Below are 21,164 nucleotides of genomic sequence, written 5' to 3' on the forward strand. Positions count from 1 at the left end.
TTATTCTCTGAAAGTCCTATTTAATTAACATTTGTACATTTGAATGTAGAGAAACAAAATATCCGATAATCAACATGCAGATATCTAAAAATGTGGATTTGTGCATAAGTCATTGATGTAATTTCCTTTGTAACAAATCATGTATAAGTAGCTGAGATATTCTGATAGTAAAGTTCCTAACTGGATGTGATGGAGCACACCTGTAATTCCAGTGGCTTGGGAGGCTGAGTAGGAGGATCTCGAGTTCAAAACCAGCCTCAGCAACTTAGCAAGACCCTATTTCTGAATAACAAGTAAAAAGGGCTGGGGATGTGGTTAAGCACAGTGGTTAAGCACCTCTGGGTTCAATCCCCTATGCCAATAAATAAATAAATAAAATAAAGTAAGTTCCTACTTCCCCTGGATTAATGATAGATTACACTATATCATTTTATTGTAAAACATAATTGATAGGACTTCAGTCCAGAAATAATCATAAGTTTGGTGCAGTGGTTCTCTAGAAAAGTCTTCTCCCTAGTGAACATCTGGCAATGGCTGGAGATGTCCTGATTGTCAGATTTAGGGGAAGGATGCAACTTGAGTGTAAAGATCAGGAATGCTACTAGACATTCCACAGGACAACAGGTCAGTCCTCTACAACGAAGGAATATCCTGTCCAAAATGCCAATAATGACTGGCTAAGAAACCCTGGTTCAGTGAAAACTTAAGAAGATAAGAGTTCTGAAAGATCAATTGTATTAATATTTTAAACAGTGACTTAAACAGTGAAATGAACAACGTGCTGAAGAAATAAAGACAAAATACTTCTGCACAAGCATTCCCTTCTCTTTGCTGCCTTAGCATTTTTGTTCATAATTGTTATAGATTTGAAAAAATATCTATTGAAATAAGCCAATCCCAAAAAACCAAAGGCTGAATGTTTTCTCTGATAAGCAGATGCTGACCCATAGTTGGGGGCGAGTAGGGAAAAATGAAGATTATGCAGAGGGCAGTGAGGGAAGGGGTGGGGCGGTGGGGATGGGAAGGACAGTAGAATGAGGCAGACTAATTACCCTATACGCATATGAAAAAAAGTTTTTTATATAAAAAAATGAATTTCAATAAAAAATAAATAAAATGGTTAAAACAGCAAATTTTGCTATATATATATTTAACCATAATTTTAAAACATTAATAATATAATGTAATATGTTTAAACCATTGAATTGTATACTATGTGAATTTTATGTGAATTATATGTCATTAAATCTGGTTTTGGAAACTGAAAAAAATATATAATATAAAATGTATTGCAGTTTTTTTTCTATTAAATTGTGAGCAGTCTGAACAGTTCATTCCTTTGACTTCAGTGGGTTTTTGTTGATTATAAAATATCAGACAAGAAGAGTGACTATGAATTAGTTACTCAATAGTAAAAATTGGAAGAAGCCTACAAACCTACACCCCCCACCCCGAAAATATAATTTCTTTTTCATCCTTTTTGGAACTGGGGATCGAACCCAGGGTTTTGCAAATGCAAGACAAGTGCTTTGCTGCTGAGCTACATCCCAGCCCTCCAAAAATTTAATTTTTAAAATTAGGGTAAACTGGGCACAATGGTGCACACCTATAATCCCAGCAGCTTAGGAGGCTGAGGCAGAAGGATCCCAAGTTCAAAACCAGTCTCAGCAATTTAGCGAGACCCTAAGCAACTCAGTGAGACCCTGACTCTAAATAAAATATAAAAAGAGGCTGGGGATGTGGCTCCAGTAAAGTGCCCCTGGGTTCAATCCCCAGGGGGGGAAAAAAAAAAATTAGGATAAATGATTTATTTGCAAATAGAACCCAAGGTAAAAAGCAAGAATTAGAACCCAGATGGATTATATACTATTTCCCCTCTGCCTGATAATATTTACTTTCCTGTCTCTACCTTTCTATTTACTGGCAAGACCAACTGACATTTTACATTCAATTCCTTTGTTTCCCTCTGTATTCTCAGCACCTCGTATATGGGTAGAACCTTTAAACTAATCTTTAGAAGTAGCCGTAATATATTTTCATAATTATAATTTTTTTTGTGGTGCTGGAGATTGAACCCAGGGCCTTGTGCTTGCAAAGCAAGTACTCTACCAACTGAGCTATATCCTCAGTCCCCTAATTATAATTTGTTAGGGGTTGACTATGTGTCAGACACCTAACCATATCACATACACTGCTTTCTTTCTTTCTTATCCACAAACCTAAGGGCAAGTATAGCTAGCCTGCTGTACAAACAATGATAATGACTCAAAATAATGATTAAATTATAACCACCACCAACAAAAAAATAGAAATATTCTGCATTTCCTTGTGCGCTGAAGATCTTAATAAAAACAACTTTTTTTTTTTTTTTTTTGGTGCTGGGGATTGAACCCAGGGCCTTGTGCATGCGAGGCAGGCACTCTACCAACTGAGCTGTATCCCCAGCCCCTAAAAACAACTTTTTTATTTTATTTTGGTGCTGGGGTGCCAGAGGCACTCTACCATTGAGCCATATTCCCAGTCCTTTTTATTTTTAATTTTGAGACAGGATCTCTCTAAGTTACTGAGGGTCCCACTAAATTGCTGACGCTGGCCTTGAACTTGCAATTCTGTCTCAGTTTCCTGAGACACTGGGATTACGTGTATGAGTCTCTGCATCTGGCAAAAATGTAATTTTTTATATAATTAATCTAGGCTATCTACCTCCCCTTTCAATATATAAAATCTAGCACTTAAGTTGGGAACATAAAGCACTATGTATATTTTCTAAAACATGCCTTCTTTTCTCTGCTACACTATACTTGTTATAAGAGTCAAAAATAGGTCTCATAATCATAACATCCTACTGGGCAAAAAAATTCACTAAGTTCTTGTTAAATAATAACACATTTACTAATGGAAAGATTAGAGTAGAATTTAACAACTGTCATAAAGATGCTTTCTATGAGTTAGATTTTGTGACACGTGGACTCAGATGAAGAATAACATGGGGATATTTATTAGGGAGTGGTCTTAGGATCAACGCCTATGCAGACTAGAAGGAAGAAGGATCAGGCAGAAGTAAATTGAGCTATCGTGAAATGGCAAAAAGTCGTCTGCTGATGTCATAGAGCGTCTGGAAGCTGAGACATCCCTTCAGAGTTGTTTCAATTGGGACATGAGGCCTGAGCCGTTATTACCCCCACACTGATGAGTCTTTGGCTGCAAGCTGTCCAGAGAAAGTACCCTGACTTCGAATGAGATGGTTCTCTTCACCTAAGAGCTTGCAACCATCAGCCAACCTTTCCAGAAGCTGGAGGAATAAGTCCTCCAGTCCTGAAGAGGGAATCTGAGCAACACAGTCCAGCATCCATACAAGTTCATCCCTGCCACTCAGCTCCTTCAAGACACTGAAAGACTCTTTTCATGGGAAAAATTTATGAGAGGGAGCTTAAGTGGAATGTAGGGCAGGCTGCTGCCTATGCAGCGCCTATCAAGACTAGAGTTGATAGTTGTGCGCCTTGTGACACACTACTGTGATCCCAGTGGTGCAGGAAGCTGAGGCAGGAGGATCGCAAGTTTGAGGACAGCCTTGGCAATCTAGCGAGGTCCTCAGTAACCTAGCGAGATTCTATCTAAAAATAGAAAAAGGCTGGGACTGTGACTCAGTGGTAAACACCCCTGGGTTCAATATTTAATGCCCTACCCCCAAAAAATACTATAGCTCATCAAATTTCTTCTCTATTCTATTGTTAATTACCTGTTTTTGTTTCTCATCTGGCTGACACCGCTGTTTGATTGGAGGGCTGACCCAGATCTTCAAATATGAGGATCTGAGCTAATGGGCCTTCCCAGACCTGACTGCTGAATTTGTCCATTTATCATCTGAACTGGGTAAGGAAGTACTAAAAGAAGCCTCAGTGTATCACCTGAGTGTGAAACACAGTCTCTTCTGTCCCCACCGTGAAGCAGCAGCCTTACTTCCCAGTCATGATCAGCTCTGTAACCCCAAGACAGTGACTTTTCTTGACTCATTCCTTGGCACAAAGAGCTTAAAGAACCATACTTAATGTTCATTAGGACTCTTTTTATTTTTTACAGTTTAACCACTGAAGCCTTTTTTATATTTTATTTAGAGACAGGGTCTCGCTGAGTTGCTTAGAGCCTTGCTAAGTTACTGAGGTTGATTCTGAACTTGTGATCCTCCTACCTTAGCCTCCCAAGCCACTGGGATTCAATAGGACTCTTAAGGTGTCCCTCAGTGGAAATATATCCCCAAAGAACCATACCATCTAAATCTGCAAAACAACGTTGCAGTGATGGGAAGCTAGGTTTGATGCAAAATGAGTCCTCTCCTACTTTCACTCCTTAGTTCTTGGACCCACATATTCTACCTATTAAGGACACAGCATCATGCAATTTTTTAAAAGTTAATTGAGCATATATTCTGCATTCTGGAGGTTGGTGTTCCAAGTCAGGTGATGCGGTACATAATAAACTCAGTGGCTCCCACAGTCATGTGCCCACTGCTGCATCTCCTTTTGTAACTTTATGATGCTATGTTCTATGCAAAATCCTGTTGGTGAATCAAACATTCTGTAGGCACTTACGTGTTAATGTGCTGGAGACCCCATGGGACAGGAAAGGCAAACCTGTACCTGAAATACATGTCTGTTCCTGTATACAAAGCCCTTGAGCCTCCAGGATGGTAGGGACCGCTATAGTCAATTTGCCACCTGGGGCTCTTTCAGAGATGGTACCCTATCAGTGTCTTGGGGGTGACCTCTGTTGCTAGCATATTGGACATTTGGCAACATCAATAGCTAGCTGGCCAATGGGAGTTTCCATTCCTGCCACTTCATGAGCTCATTGTGATCCATGACAGAGACTAACATCTGCCCAAGTCATCTTACCGGATAGTTTACTGCCTCTTCTGCAGTGGATACTTTCTGATAGGCATTAACATCCAGTACAAAGATCTTCGCACTTTGTGACATCTCTCAATGATCCATACAAGTGCCTTTAACCCAGACTTCTTAACTCCCAGTCTTCTTTCTGTTTAGGCTCCTGACCAACTGACACCAACATTGACCACTGTCCATGAAACTGCACATATCCCAACCTCAGGATGCTCTTCTTTCCACTTGTAAGAGGTGACCCACAACAACCCCTGAAGCTCCGCCACTGGGAGCTTCCCACTCCCTCCCTTGACTGTTTTTCAAAGCCACTACTAATAGGCACAGGAGCGCAACTGCTGTCCCTTTTTGGCTTGTTTCTATACACTAGGCCAATCCATGTGTGAACCAAGCCTGAACTCAATTCTGTTCTGTCGGTTGGTCATAAGGAACCTTGTGTGTGACCATGGATGTGGGCTGAGAGGTGTTGGTACATCACTGGTGATGACACAGGGGTCTGGTCAGGGACACATGATCCAATGATACAATGGATCACTGTGATTTGACATTCTAGGAGATGTCCTGCCAGTCCGGGTCTCTTTGATCCATGTTATGACAGGGTGGAAGTGTTAGCAAAGCTTTTGGAAAAGACTGTAAATATACACTGTTGTTGGTTTGAAGAGTATGTCATCTCTTTTTGATCCTCTTTTTTGGAGAGTTATGGGATAGAAAAGCATTTGCCAGATCAGTGACCACCTACCACATTCCTGCAGCTGTGCAAGAATTCCAGGAAAAGTACAAGAGCTGGCATAGCTGCTGCCGTGGAACTCAGACTTGTCTGGACTTGTGATGGTCCACTGTCACCCTCCAGGTGCACCTGGTTTTTTCATGGCCCAGACTGGTGAATTAAATGGAAACACATTGGGGACAAGCATTCCTTTTTTCTTTAGGTTTTTTTTTTTTTTTTTTTTTGCCGTGCTGGAGATCGAACCCAGGGCCTTGTGCTTGCAAAGCAAGCACTCTACTGACTGAGCTATCTCCCCAGCCCTCTTTAGGTTCTTAAAGATGTTATTAACCTCTGACATTCCCTTAGGTCTGTTTTTGATTTATTGGCATACAGGGAGAGAGACAGTGTTTCTAGAAGTTTCTAGTTCATTTCCATGGCTCCTATTACACAGGTCAAGAAACCAGTGTGGGGTTGTGCTAACTACCAAGCATATGCCCTTAATGATATATTTAAGGACTGGAAAAATGACCACTGTGAACCAGACATGGGTCAAGATTCCACTTAATTGAGCACCTGACCACCATTCACCCCCACAAAGAGGGAAGCCATGATTTAAAGTTTAAATTTAAGACTTCTAGAGAAACATCTGACCAACAATAACTATTTCCCCAGTTTAGAACAAGAGATCCCAGACAGCTTAACTCTTTGGTTATACTTTTGCTTTAATAGAATAACATTTGAAAAATGGGAGATATCCAGGGAAAAAAGGTAAAGCAGTATGCAAAACTGAGAAGCTCAACTGTGCTTTAGTTGGGGTCTTAAGTTTTTAATCATAACAGCAATTGCACTTCCTGATGAACAATGTCCTCCAGCTTTGCGACACATCCAGCGGTCACAGTATAACACCACTCTTCACGCTGTACACCATGTCAAATTCCCACTCTATACATGCACTGTTTCATCTTTTATTTTCCCATAGGAACAGGGATAGATCTACAATTCATAATCAGAGTCAGGTGCCTGAAGATTGAGGTATAAAATGTTGCCTATCAATTTGCTTCTCAATCTTAACTTTTTAAAAACAGCTTAATTTTTTCTTTAAAGTAACTTTATGCACATGGGAGTCTGGTTAATTTCATAATGTTGTTGGTTGAACAAGAGAACCCAAAAAAATGCAGGTATTTGGGTTGGGATGTAGCTCAGTGGTAAAGTAGTTGCCTCGCATGTGTGAAGCCCTGAATTTGATACTCAGTGCCAAAAAAGAGAAAAAGAAGGTATAGGATAGAAAACAGTATTAAAGCATAATCCTTTAAGAATTTATGAGAAAAAAGGTGATAAAGCTTAAGGTTCTTTTTCAGATATTTAAAAATTTCTATAAAACTCTTTGTCCCAAGGCTGATCATTGAACCACAGTACACAAAACACACTGAATACATCGCCAGGTGTCAAGTGGGGAAACCCTCATTTCTATATAATGAGATCCTCTTCTAATCCATCTTGACCCAAGTTGTGGTTGTCTGAGGGCTGATTCCTCTCGAAAGACCTGAAGTTGTAATAGAAAGCATCGTTTTCAGCGACTGGTTGGTATTCCTGTTCCATTTCATTTAGGAAACCATTTCCAGAGCCGCTTCCAGATCCCGATCCAGAGCCAGACCCAGACCCAGAGCCTGATCCAGAATAGTCCTCAGAAAGAGGGAAGACATCATTCAAGTTCTGGAATCTTCTCATTCTGAAATATGAAAAAAAAAAAAAAAAAAAAAAAAAGTAAAGTTTGATGCATAGGGAATATAATTATATTTTTTAAGATAAAGAAATGAATGTAGCTACCCAGTTGCTCAAATTCAAAATGAGTGTACCTCTTTCAAAGGTTCCAAACTATTTGATGCTATAAAACAAAAAACCAAGTCAAACCCTCCTATGTGTTTGCCTTTGCTTATCACACCAAACTCACTGAACATACTCATTCCATGTTTACCCATTGCAGACTCAGATAAACAGTATTAACTTTCCTCATCACTAACATAGCAATCTACATTTGTAATTTACTCTTTTAAAAAAAAAGACCCCTTTTTTTTTCATTTTCTCACTAAAGAAATGACAAACAAGAAAGTTAGCTAAACAGATGACATTTTTTCCTAATTTAAAATTTCCACAAAATTTCTGTTTATAGTGATTAAACAAAACCCACTCTTGAGAAATTCTTTGTAGCAAGTTAAGCAATACATTTACCAGCATATTCATATTTAATTTTTTTTGGGGGGGGGGTATGGGGGATTAAACCCAGGGGTGCTTACCCACTGAGCCACATCCTCAGTCCTTTTTAATATTTTATTAGAGAGGGTCTCATTGAGTTGCTTAGGGCCTCGCTAAGTTATTGAGGCTGAGCTCGAACTTGTGATCCTCCTGCCTCAGCCTCAAGCCTCTGGGATTATAGGCATGCACCTGGGAGATCAGATTTGGTAGTTATTGACACATAGAGATGGTGTTAAAAGCCAGGTAACAGGAGGAGGTCACCTGGAGAAAGCATGTAGAGTGAGAAGGGGGCCCACAATAGAGCCAGTATATTAAAAATTGAGCATAAGAGGAAACAGCCAGGGAAGACAGGAGTAAACCCATGATAAGGTGGGCATGGAAGCACAGAGAAGGAAGAATTTCAAAAGAAGATGCTGGGCACGGTGGCGCACACCTATCATCCCAGTGGCTTAGGAGGTCGAGGCAGGAAGATCATAGGTTCAAAGCCAGCCTCAGCAACCTATTAAGGCCCTAAGCAACTCAACAAGACCATCTTCAAATAAAAAATATAAAATATACTAAAGGACTGGGAATGTGGTTCAGGGGTTATGTGCCCCCAAGTTCAATCTTTGGTAGAGAGAGAGAGAGAGAGAAATACCTAAACAGGACACACTAAAATATGCCTGTTTCCTGCTGGAAAGAAGATGCTAGATTCAGAGAGGTAACTGCCAAATTGGAGTTGTAGAGAAGGTGGGTGTGAGTGGAGGAGGGTTGGGCAGCAACAACCAAGGCCCAATCGGGAAACTTCTCTAAATACTTAACACAGAGGGGACTGCTGACAGTGTTCAAGGAGAAGAGAAGTGAAGCCAAATAGGGGGTGATGTGGTAAGTCAGGGGTTAGCAACTGCAGGAAAATACTTGCGTACTGGGTTGGAGGGATAGCAAAAGACTATGATATTATCCAAGCCCCAGGGACCAGGGGCATCCAGCGGGAGCTGAAGCCACTATATGACAAACCCATGCCAGAGGTGCCACCTGAGTTCTCTTCCTGCCAAGCTCCTCCTTCTACCTTGTGATTCCCCTTGGCCAAAGTCAGCCACAAACCTGAATGCTTGGGGAAGGCAGACCACAGGGATCAGCCCTCCCTGATCCATATACAGAGCAGGACCAGGAAGGACACGGGGTAGATCAGAGGGCAAGGGGCCTAGGTTAAGCACAGAAGCAGAAACCATTTTGAGGGGGGTGGGGGGGTGTACCAGGGACTGAATTCAGGGGCACTCAACCACTGAGCCACATCTCAGCCCTATTTTGTATTTTATTTAAAGACAGCGTCTTACAAGTCACTTAGTGCCTTGCTAAGTTGCTAAGGCTGCTTTGAACTCTCTCCCTGTCTCAGCCTCCTGAGCTTCTGGGAGGAAGGTGCCTCAGGGACCTTCCTCCATGGTGACAGGAGGAAAAGCATTGTGTTGGAAGGAGAAGCAAAGTTACTGGCTTCAGGAAGGGAAGATCACAGAGGTTATAGGAGAGGAAAAAATGATGTGAAGAGTGGTTTTGGACTGTGGTATATATATATATACAATGGAATATTACTCAGCCATAAAGAATGATAAAATATGGCATTTGCAGGCAAATGGATGAAATTGGAGAATATCATGCTAAGTGAGATAAGCCAATCTCAAAAAACCAAAGGACAAATGATCTTGCTGATTAATGGATGATGACACATAATGGGGGGTGGGAGGGGTTAGTGTTAGGGTTAGAGTTAGGGTTAGGGAGTGGGGCAAGAATGGAGGAAGGAAGGACTGTATAGAGGGAAAAGAGGGGTGGGAGGGGTGGGGGGAAGGGAAAAAAAAAAAAAGAGTGGTTTTGGAGCCAAGTGTTGTGATGCGCGTCCATAGTCCCAGCTACTGGGGAGGCTGAGGCAGGAGGATTGCAAGTACAAGTCCAGCCTCTCAGCAACTTAGGGAAATCCTGCCTCAAAATTAAAAAAACAAAAACAAAAAAAAGAACCAGGAGGCTGGAAGTAGCTCAGTTGTAGAGCGGTTGTCTAGCACATATGAGGCCCTGGGTTCCTTTCCCAGTACAAAAAAAAGAAAGAAGAGTTGTTGTAGAGAATTTGGGTTATTCTTCTAATATTTTAGTTTTAAATGAATTATTAGTGAACCCTATGACTTAAAGGAATGGAGGATGCTATAATATCAAGTTCAGACTTCATGCTATAAACTTAAAGTGAGAACACGGGGGCAGGACTACAGAGTTGCATTTTGAGAATTGCAACCATATCGTCTCTAATTCGGTGAAAGCTGCTGGTGAAGGTCACAAGCCTCCTGATGACAGTGGTTTACCTGGCCTGAGGCATGATGATTGACCTGGCTTTGAAAAGAGTGATTTTCTAGGTTTGAGCCTGAAGATTTCAACTTTGCTGATAACCATTTTCTTCACACATTGTTGCTCTATGCTATATGAATTTGATGTTCATTAAAGTAAATGACTTATGTAATTCGATATTTGGTTACTTTTGAGTTCCTAGTGGGGCAGTTTCCAAGTTTAAGCAGGCTTTATTGACCAAGAATGGGTTTGATTTTTGTGCTACATGACATGCCATTTATTTTTTTCTTCCCTAATTTTTTAATCACCAATTCCAGAATATTTCTAATCACCCTCCCCCACAAAAACCATATCCAGGAGCAATCATCCTTATTCATCACTTTCTCTAGCCCCTGGCAACCAATAATCTACTTTCTGTCCCTAGAGCTATGCTATGGTGGACATTTCAGATAAATGGTATCATATAATATATGGCTTTTTGTGCTTGGTTCTTTCTTCTGTTTAATGCTTTCAAGGTTCATCTATGTTGTAGTATATATCAGTATTTCCTTTTTTGGGGGGGGTACTGGGGATTGAACCCAGAGGCACTCAACCACTAAGACACATCCCAGCCCTTTTTTATATTTTGCTGAGTTGCTTAGGACCTCACTAAGTTGCTGAGGCTGGCTTTGAACTCTTGATCCTCCTGCCTCAGCCTCCCGAGCTGCTGGGATTACAGGCGTGCACCACCACACCCAGTCATATATCATTATTTCATCCTTTCATGGCTAAATAATATCCTATTGTCCCAAAATACCACATTTTGTTAGAATACCTGATGGACTCAGTTGAATTTTAATATATAATACACTCTACTTACATAAATAAAACAACCTTCAGTCATTTTTAGTATCTGTTGGTGAAAGTACTCAATGCTTGTCCGTAACCCACAACAAATTTTGCAAAAATGTAGACAAAATACCTATATTTGTTCATCTTATATACCAGCATATATGGCACAGTTCTACCAAGGAGTGCACAGTAAAATCTAAACTGCACAGTAAAATCCAAACGACCAAAGCAGAAGCTTGAAGCTTGGTGTGGAGGTCCTTCCAACCCATGTCAAGATTTCAACAGACATTGTGAAACTACAACCTCTTTAAAATCAAAGTCCACTTACGAAAAAGGGTCAGTCCTTGCAGGCAGGATCCTGTTAGATTCACCTGGAGGGAGGCTGAGCAGAGGTCCCTTTTCGTCGATGCAGTTTGCAGAGTTACTGTCGGGACTGCAGCGTACCCACTGGTACCTGGCTCTCCGCATAGGATAACCTGCCCGAACAAAGAACCCCATGGGAAATAAGTATCGCTTCCACAGCGTTGAATTGCTCTGATTTTAATTAAATGGATTAAAACCAGAAGTTTTTAAATTAAATGGATTCTAAATTTGTAGAAGGTGAAGCACAGACGGGTTTTATGCCCATGAATAAAACAACAGCACTCACTATGCACCTGCCTTTTGTAAACCAATGACATTTACAGCATTCCTATAAAGTAGCAGAGCTTAATATTCATGCCAGCTCTGCTACCGGCTAGTTATGAAACCTAAACTTCCTGGAACCCCTACTGTAAAATGAAAGTATCATAAACTTGTCAAAAAAATTAAATTTAAAAACTTCTGTAAAGACTTTAACATAGTGCGAGGCACACAGTAAACATGGATAACACTAACTGTTATTATTATTATTTGTGTGTAGGTTTTACTGGGAATCGAATTCACTAAGCCACATTCCTATCCTTTTTATTTGTTATGTGAGACAGGTTCTCACTAAGTTGCTTAGGGCCTCACCAAGTAGCCCAGGTTGGTCTTGAACTTGGCAATCCCCCTGCCTCAGCCTTCCAAGTCACTGGGATTACAGGTGTGTGCTATCACGCCTGGGATTATTATTATTTTTGTGCTACTTTCTCCACTTTTCTCAATGGAAAATTGAGGCCACAAAGATGCTAAGTAGAGGATCCAGGATTCCAACCTGTACCTGATCCCAAGTCAGCGTCTTTTTAGAGAGATGAGACAAATCTAGCTCAGAAAGGTTAGAAGTGTATTAGAGGTATCAAGCCATCAGAGTCCTGGGTCTTGTGTTTTAGGGACATATTGCATTCTTAGGAATGAAAAGTAGATCAAAGCCCTTTCTCTTCAGAGATTTCACAAGAACAAGACTCACCTATTTTGCAAGGGGAGGGGTGTACTGGGGATTGAAATCAGGGACACTCAACCACTGAGCCCCATCCCCAGCCCTTCTTTGTATTTTATTTAGAGACAGGGTCTTGTTGAGTTGCTTAGGGCCTCAATAGGTTGCTGAGGCTGGCTTTGAGAGTTCCTCCTCCCTTGGCCTCCCAAGCTGCTGGGATTACAGGCGTGCACCACCAAACCCGGCTAAGACTCAACTATTCACAGAGGAACAGAGAGGTTGGAATGGTTAAGTATCACTGCTTCTTTTGAATTTAATTTCAATAGAAAAGTCTTCAAATTTGGTATTCTAAGGCTATATGAGACCCTTTATTAGTTCATGAAATACTTTCTTCATGACTCAGTTTAGCAAGGACAGAAACTTGGTGGTGAGAAATACTGCACCACCCTTCAAATAGTTCATGTCCTCCCCCCAAGCACATATTTTATTCAAACAAGTGCTTCAAGCACTAGTAACCACCTAGCAAGAAGAAGCTTGTCTGCAATTCCTGCCAAGCAGAGAAGCCCAGCACAAAACAATATAAACCCTTGGAAAAATGACAAGGTACCCTCTCAAGAGAAGATATTAACCAAACAGTTAAAAAGTAGTTGTTGCCAGGTGCCCAGGTGCCCATAATCCCAGCAACTCAGGAGGCTGAGGCAAGAGGATCGTAAGTTCAAAACCACCCTTGGCAATTTAGCAAGACCCATAGCAACTTAGTGAGACACCGTCTCAAAATAAAAATAAGAAGGGCTGTGGATGTGGCTCAGTGGTAAAGCACCCCTGGGTTCAATTCCCAGTACCAAAATAAATAAGTGAGAAAATAAATAAATAAAAATGAGTGAAAATATGTTGGGGAAAATGGGAGAAACTGCACAAAAATGACTGGTGGTAGAGTCTTCGGTGATTTTTTTTTTCCCCTAACTTGCCATAACAGACAACATTACTCTAAAATATAAACATTTAAAAGACTGATTTGGAAAGAAAATAAATATTCCACTTTTAGCCAGGCAGTTTGTTTCCCTTCTCTTTTTTAGGATTGCTATTCTATCCGTCTTCCCTATGGTTCCTGAGTAAAGCTTACAGCGTTTCGTGTGGGAACAAGTTATCCAAAGTGTTCTGGGGATGAGGCAGGCAAGATGGCATCACAAGATCTGCCCATTACCGGCTGTGTGACCTTGGCTGACTTAACCTCTCCATACCTCAACTTCCTCATCTGTAAAATGGGCACCATCCTGGATGTAAACATTAGGTTCTTAGAATGATACCTAACACCATGACAGAGCCCTTCAAATGCTAGTTTCTCTGATGAAAATGAAAACAACCTACCTCCAATAGTAGAAAATGTGTAGAGACACCAGAATTTAAATCTTAGTTATCATTCTGCTATTTAGTACCTTTCTGATTCTCAAATTATCATCTTTCAAACAGATATTGGGGAAAATGGGAAAAATTACACAAAAATATGAGAAATACTACAGCAAAGAATTCCCAGTTAATTGGGCATGGTGGTGCACACCTGTAATCCCATCTACTCAGGAGGCTGAGGCAGGAGGATCGCAAGTTCAAGGCCAGCCTCAGCAATTTAGCAAGATCCTGACTCAAAATAAAAACAAAGGGGACTGCAGATGTTGCTCCATGGTAAAGCATCCCTGAGTTCAATCCTCAATACCAAAAATAAATGAAAAATAAAAATACGAGTTCCTGTTTAGGTGCAATAAAAGTATGTGAAGCATCTAGCACAAAATTTTACACATGGTAGATATCGACTACATTTTATCTCCTTTTCTGATTCTTTCCTGAGGCAGTAATAATTTGGTATCTAATTACTGCTTAGGAAACTCTGTTGGTAAAACGAAAATCCAACATCTCCTCCAGCAGAGGGCGATGTCTTCACACCTATGGGATCCAGACAGCGCTGTCCAATAGAAACAAGAAGTCAACTAAAGCAGTGTGAGATGTGTTAGGAGGCATATTTCAAAAAATAAAAAGAAGCAGGTAAAATTAATTTTAATAGTCTTTTTAACTTGCTATTCTAGGATATCACTTAACACATAATCAAAAGTTTGTGGGTTTTTTTTTTTTTTTTCATTACTGGAGGCTGAACCCAAGGCCTCCAGTGCTAAGCCAGTGCTGCACCACCAAGCTATACCTGAGGACAAGACAATAGTTATTAATGGGGAATTTTATATTCTTATTTTTCAAACTAAATCTTCAAATTAAAATATATTTCACATTCACAGCATGTGTCAATTTGGACTTGTCATATTTCAAGAGTTTAGTAGTCACAGATGGCTCCTGGCTACAGTATTGGACAAATTAGTCTAGGCAGTTGCCTCTACATGTAGCTGATGCACTGAATATAAAGGTGAGAAAATATTTTCTTGGATGGGAAGTTTAACAGAAAAATTGAAAAATAAATAATGCTATTTGTTTGTTTGTTTGTTTATTTTTCTAGTGCTAGGGATCAAACTCCAGGCCTTTTGCATGTGAGGCAAGCACTCTACTCCTGGGCTACACCCCCAGCCCTAAATGAATGCTTTATGAGGGGACATCTCAGTGAAAGACTGCATCTTTTCACTAGTAGGACAACTACGAGTTTGACAAATTAACAACATATATTCCCAAAATACAAAACTACCCCCCAAGTTCAGAATCTCAGTTTTTAAAATTTATAAAGAGGAGTTTCTTTTGGGAGTATTAGAAGATGTTTGTATTTTTTGTTGTTTTTGTTTGCTTGGTTTTTTTTTTGTTTTGTTTTGTTTTGTTTTTGGTATCAGGGATTGGACCCCCAGGGGTGCTTAATCACTGAGCCCCATCCCCAGCCCTTTTTATATTTGTTTTAGAGACAGGGTCTTGCTGAGTTGCTTAGGGCCTCACTAAGTTGCTGAGGTTGGCTTTGAACTCGCCATCCTCCTGCCTCCTGGGATTACAGGCGTGCACCACCATGCCCCGCTTAGAAGATGTTCTAAAAGCAACTATGATGATGGTTGCACAATTCTGTGAATACACTAAAAACGAGTGAATTATATCTTACTTTTTTTCCCCCAGTACTGGGGATTGGACGCAGGGCTTCTGTATGCTGGGCAAGTGTTCTACCTCTGAGATATGCCCCCAGCTCAAACCATATACTCTAAAATGTGAATTGTATGGTATGTGAGTTCCCTCTTAATAAAGCTGTTAAAAATCAGAGATAGAAATCCTCCCACTCCAAAAGTCTATTGAATTTGTTGACGATATTTTAAAATAACGAACATAATTTCAGACACAAAATTCCTGACATAGCTATCTACAGGTGCTGGCAGGATGTGAAAATTCAAGGTTCTAACTCCTGAAGTTGTGAAAGTATCTTGACTTTCTTATGTTTGAGGTAAGCGTCTTATGATTATCATAATCTTAAAAATAAAAGGGAATGTCCTCATGGTCAGAAACATCTTCATAAAAGGCCCCAATGACAGAGGATCTGCTGGGTCACTGTGTAGTAGATTCCAGGAGAAAGAATGATTTTTATTAAGAATCCCTTCCAGGGGCTGGGGAGATAGCTCAGTCGGTAGAGTGCTTGCCTTGTAAGCACAAGACCCTGGGTTCAATCCCCAGCACCCCCCCAAAAAAAAGAATCCCTTCCAGCTGGGCAAGGTGGGGCACATCTCTAATCCCAGCAACTCAGGAGGCTGAGGAAGGAGGATTGCAAGTTCGAGGTCAGCCTCAGCAACTTAATGAGATCTGTCTCAAAATAAAAAATAAAAAGGGAAAAGGGCCGGGGGTGTAGTTCAGTGGCCAAGTGTCCCTGGGTTCAATCCCCAGTGCCCAAAAAAGGAAAAAGAAAAAAATCCCTTCCCTCACCACCCTCTACTTCCCCTGTACCCACACACATATCTTCACCGGTTCTGTTTTATCAACACACTTTCTATGAGTAAATATTACCAAACAACTTTCTCCACTAGATCTTTGTACTTCTTTTATGTAATGCTACCATTTTTTTCCCTAACATAATCACAATTTACTAGCTTCTTATTCTTAATGGAAACTTATTGCAGGTGTGTAACAGAAGTTTAAGCAGAAACTGTCATAGAGAGAAAAAAAGACCATTTGATTCATTCAAAATGGGAGTGTTTAAGCAACTTTCATTATCTAAGTGGAAGTTACTTCCTACTGGTCTACCAATTCCACAAGCTGGATAAGCTTCTCCGACTCTTGCACGGTTTTTCAAGTTATAAAAAGCTCCCAAGTTTAGTTTCAATTTCTCCCTCAAGTCAGTAGTAAATATAGCCAGGCTATAGTCAGAGGAAGGGCTTTGGTGGTGTTGTTTTTTTTTTTGTTTGTTTGTTTGTTTTGGTACCAGGGATTGAACCTAGGGACACAGAACCACTGAGCATTTAGAGACAGGTTTTCACTAAGTTGCTTAGGATCTCACTAAATGGCTGAGGCTGGCTTTGAACTTTTGAGCCTCCTGCCTCAGCCTCCCAAGCTGCCAGGATGATAGGCACGCGCCATTACGCCCTGAGATGTTTTTGTTTTAAATTTAAAAAAAACCTCTAAGCCACAACTTGTAGTAGAAAGTCAATGCTGGACTTGACGTTGGATGACTAGTTTTGCCATGAGTTAGTTGTAATGGGCCTTGGGCAAAACCCATGCATATTTTGCAAAAGTCTCATATAAAGAGCAAAAGAGATGATGAATTTTAGATCCAGTTTTTCCCTCTATCAATTGGTGCTAATTCCTCCTCCCAGCGAATGCGATCATTACCAGAAAATTGGTGTGAATTCCCTTTACAAACAGCTGCCCGCCTGGGTGGGATCAGTGCTATGATCTAGGAGACAATATGGTGTGAGCACACGGGGGCTGGCCCTGGCCCCTTGGTCACACCTGCTCATGGATTTTCCATTTTCTCTATTTATGGGCATCTTTGAAAAGAAAGGGATAACACACTGCTAGAATTCAGACCTCATCGATAATCCCCTGGAGCTTCCAGGACATAGATTCCCATCTGCTCTCTCCATCCTCTGTCACACGTCACTGCCTCTTCATTTCTTTCCACTCAGTAGAAGTTTTACATCACATGTATACTTGGGTGTTCAGAAATAATCATGCTATAGCTGAATGATATCCCTTGCAAAATTCACATGTTGAAGTCCTAACCTCATAATGTGACATGATTTGGAAAGAGGGTCATTGCAGATGCGGTTCAGATGAAGTCATTAGGGTGTCCCTACTCTGACATGACTGGTGTCCTTATCAGAATAGAATATTAGAACACAGATGTGTGCAAGAGAGGCCACTTGAGGACCAAAGAAAAAGGCATCAGAAGGAAACCAACCTGGCAACACCTTGATCTTGGATGTTAGACTCCAGAACAGAGAGGAAATGAATTTCTGTTGTTTAAGCCACCTGGTCTGTGGTACTTTGTTATGGTGGGCCAAGCAAACTAATGCAGGAACCTAAGAGGGCTTGAATGTGCTCAGCAAAACACACCAAAAGCCTTGTTAATCTGAAACCAATAAGTTCAGTAAAGTGTTTTTTATTTTGGTGGGGTTTTGTTGTTGTTGTTTTTGGTACCAGGGATTGAGCCCAGGGATCCTTAACCACCGAACCACATCCCCAGTCCTTTTTATATTTTTAAATTTTGAGACAGGGTGTCACTAAATTGCTTAGGTTCTCACTAAATTGTTGAGGCTGACCTTGAACTTGTGATCCTCCTGCCTCAGCCTCCCAATACTGGGATTACAGGCATGTGCCATCACGCAGGGCTTGGTAACTCTTTTTTTAAAAGCTGGGGGAGAATGTTATCCCATTGTATCTGGCATCGTGTGGAGCTGAGATGGAGTCCTGGCTCTACCCCTCAGCCTCTTACTGCATCACTAACGCAGGCAAGGCATCTCTTTTCCCCTCATGTTCAATGTGAGCACTAGTCCTTGAGCCCAAGCCCAAGTTCCCTTTGGAAACACCCTAGTTTTTCAGTTCATTCATTTGTCTCCTTCTTGGTTTCCTTTTCCAATAAAGAGTGAAATCTACATAAATGTTAGTATCTTCAATACTTTCATGATGGTTTCTTTCTTCTGAATACATATAAAAGGAAAGGTTTTGTTTTCATTCTGATCTTACCTATTGAGTCAGTGCAAAAATGTGACATTTCTGGGAAATTTTGAAAATATAAAAACTTAGATGACTCTGGTAGGAATATACCCAGCACCAACTGGTCACTCACATCCATGCCACAAATATGTGCTTCGCTGTTTTTAACCTTGTCAAAGCACATGGTTATTAGGGAATTATTACATCAGGATCCAAGGAAAGCTCATTCTGTACATTTACACTTTAAAAATAAGTAGATTAATGGAAATGTTTCAGTAACATTACTTGCTGTTTTTCCTCCAATGCATAACTAGATGATTTTATGAATTTCCAATATATGAGGAATTTCTCTGAGATCATCTGTAAGATTTCATTTCCACAGGAAGTAAGAACATGACAGTTAGAAGTCACTTCGAAGAAGCAAATCCAGGACATGTGTGTCACTGTGACTCAACATTTCCTTTACCATTTGAGGGAACTTAATGTTTTTCTACTATAATGTTTTTCTGCCTTCTACCTATTAGGCTGGGGTCTTCTGCCTTATTTAGACAAGATTCCTGATTTACCAAAGGAAAATAAATTGCATTTTTCTTATAAACTGAGCATTTTCATTTTCTTAGTCATTAAAGATTTCAAGTTGTTTCGGTCCAACAAAACAGCCCTAAATCATAGACCAAGCTAAGAAGATATTTTCAAATGTGACGTTTATCTGAGTAAGAGCACAAATCCTAACATTCTTTGGGCTTTCCTTAAAATCTGAGATTTGCATTAACTATGTCTAACCATAATTGAATTTACAATGACAACTGAAACAGAAAAAGAAAAAAATACATTTCCAAATTCACCCTAATTAAAAAATAGTATCTCCCAGTGTCGAAATAGTAACACCTCCACAATGCATTCAAACTTGGGGTTGGTATAGATATCCAGGAATAGGTAGAAATTCCAGAACATTCCAAGGTGCCATCTCCATGGAGGTGGCACATGGATCCTTTTCCTAATTCCTTTCCTGGCTTCAAAAATTAATAAATTGCACATTTTCATCCAAAAATAAACAACACATTTCAATCACTGTAAGAATTGACATGGCTGCACCTGCCTCAGAGTTTAATTTTTCTTGGTACCAGACGCAACTGAACTCACACAAAGGAGTTTGGCCACATTCATTAAATCCTTTGTCTTTGCTCCTTTCCCACAATATGATAGTCTGCCTGTACCTTGTATTAAAATAGTTACAATAATTTGTGGCCTCGGGGGCTTACAGAAAATGTTACAGTTTCCTGAGTCTTACCTTGGACTGGAGATTCCAAAACCAGGATGAGGGCGAGAGCCAGGACCAGGCTACTACACTTGAGAACCTTCTGCATCATGACCAGCTCACTCCAGCACGCCAGCCCACGATTAGGAAATGCAGCAGGGTGCTCTCTGTCCCTTTTAGAAAAGGTTCCAAAACCTCAAACCCTGCCCAGAACACACGTCACAGTTTCCTGAACAAATAGAAAAAGATCCACATCAAAACCCAGAAAGAAAGAAAAGGAAAGCAGCAAAAATAACTATTCATACCCATTATGAAACTGCACTGGACTCTCCCCAGGCCTGCTTTTTCTAAAGTTCTGTTGTTTGCCATTTGCCTATTAGAAAAAAAAAAAAATTTTTTTTTTTTTTTTTTTCTTTTTTCCATCAAAACAGCAGAATCAACATTCAGGACAGTTTGTTTTTCCTTTCTTCAGGTGACAATCTCAACACAGGTTGGTGACTGTAAGAGTGTACCACACCACTAATGAGAACAGAGGGCCAGGTGTCACCTTCTCATCTCTAAGCACCTTCTACACAAAAGTTCTCGATTTTCTTTTCATCAAGGAGCAGCCTAACTCATGAGGCAAGCTCGAGAAGTGGAACATCCACGCTGAGTCTTCGTCCACCAGAATGAGTCGCCTCATTTCAGATAAACAGTCTCTTCTTCACTCAGTTTTTGCATTGGCTTCCCTTCTGCCCCAAAAGTATGGAGAGGGTTTTTGATTACAAAAAAAAAAAAAAAAAAAAAAAAAAAAAAACTCAACTTAGTTAAACAAACAAATTATCTTGCATTCCTCTGCTCCTTTATACCAACTATTATGATTTGGTTCCATGCATACTTTTATCTTTTCTCCAAGTAAAAATCATCAACTTGCTTTTGGGTCACCTGGCCTTGAATAAGCCAGAAATCAGGAACAAGGGGTGGTTTTCCTCCCATGGGGGCTGTAAGTAAACACATGTAAGCCACTGCTCCCACCCCTGCCCTGGGCACAGAGGAGTAGCCTTTTTCCCTGGTCCTGGGGATGCTGTGCAGAGTTCTGGAAGACTGAGCCTTCTTATTACAGCCACAGTGGTTTCTGACATATTGTCTCCCTGGGAGCATGTGCCCTGTCCCTAACACTCCCCAGACACTTTAGAGCACATGTCCCACTTTCCATTTCATGTTCACCCTTGCCTGTCCTTTGACAGAGGGAGGAGTTTCCCTTCCCTTGTTTTGAGTTTCCTGCTGATTCCTTCCCATTTCCTGCTAAGGACTGGGCCTTGGAATCTAATCGCTGAATAGCTGGGGTTCACGAACAAAAGCCTGCCCCTCTGACTCCCTCAGAAGCCCCTCGGAATCAGCTAGAAGTGGGTCCTGCGCCCGGACTGCTCCTCGGAATACAGGAATCAGCCCCCAAACTCACAAACCCAGCAAGTTCTTCACCAGGGAATA

The 21,164-nt window shown here is 40.7% G+C and overlaps 1 protein-coding gene and 1 long non-coding RNA gene across 2 annotated transcripts; one reads left to right on the plus strand and one right to left on the minus strand.

The window, feature by feature from the left end:
• Positions 1 to 3,685: 3,685 nt before the first annotated feature.
• LOC306658655 lies at positions 3,686 to 6,668 on the plus strand. The gene is made up of 2 exons (XR_013763113.1): positions 3,686 to 5,824; positions 5,930 to 6,668. It is a non-coding gene; the product is annotated as an uncharacterized lncRNA (long non-coding RNA).
• On the minus strand, positions 6,306 to 19,883 carry SRGN (serglycin). The gene is made up of 3 exons (XM_079135828.1): positions 19,728 to 19,883; positions 11,321 to 11,468; positions 6,306 to 7,330 (listed from the first exon to the last, which is right to left on the minus strand). The coding sequence occupies exons 1-3, from the start codon at positions 19,804 to 19,806 to the stop codon at positions 7,069 to 7,071; spliced, it is 489 nt and encodes a 162-aa protein (XP_078991954.1). The 5' UTR covers positions 19,807 to 19,883; the 3' UTR covers positions 6,306 to 7,068.
• Positions 19,884 to 21,164: the final 1,281 nt, after the last annotated feature.

The sequence above is a fragment of the Sciurus vulgaris genome (assembly GCF_902686455.1).
Source record: "Sciurus vulgaris genome assembly, chromosome: 4".
NCBI lineage: Eukaryota > Metazoa > Chordata > Mammalia > Rodentia > Sciuridae > Sciurus > Sciurus vulgaris.

Excerpts from the sequence above, each read along its gene's own strand:
- SRGN (XM_079135828.1), bottom strand. The coding sequence starts at position 19,806 with ATGATGCAGAAGGTTCTCAAGTGTAGTAGCCTGGTCCTGGCTCTCGCC. Across the intron at positions 11,469-19,727 it reads TTTGGAATCTCCAGTCCAAG|GTTATCCTATGCGGAGAGCC; the intron begins GTAAGACTCAGG and ends TTGTTCGGGCAG. Across the intron at positions 7,331-11,320 it reads GCAAGGACTGACCCTTTTTC|AATGAGAAGATTCCAGAACT; the intron begins GTAAGTGGACTT and ends TTCATATTTCAG.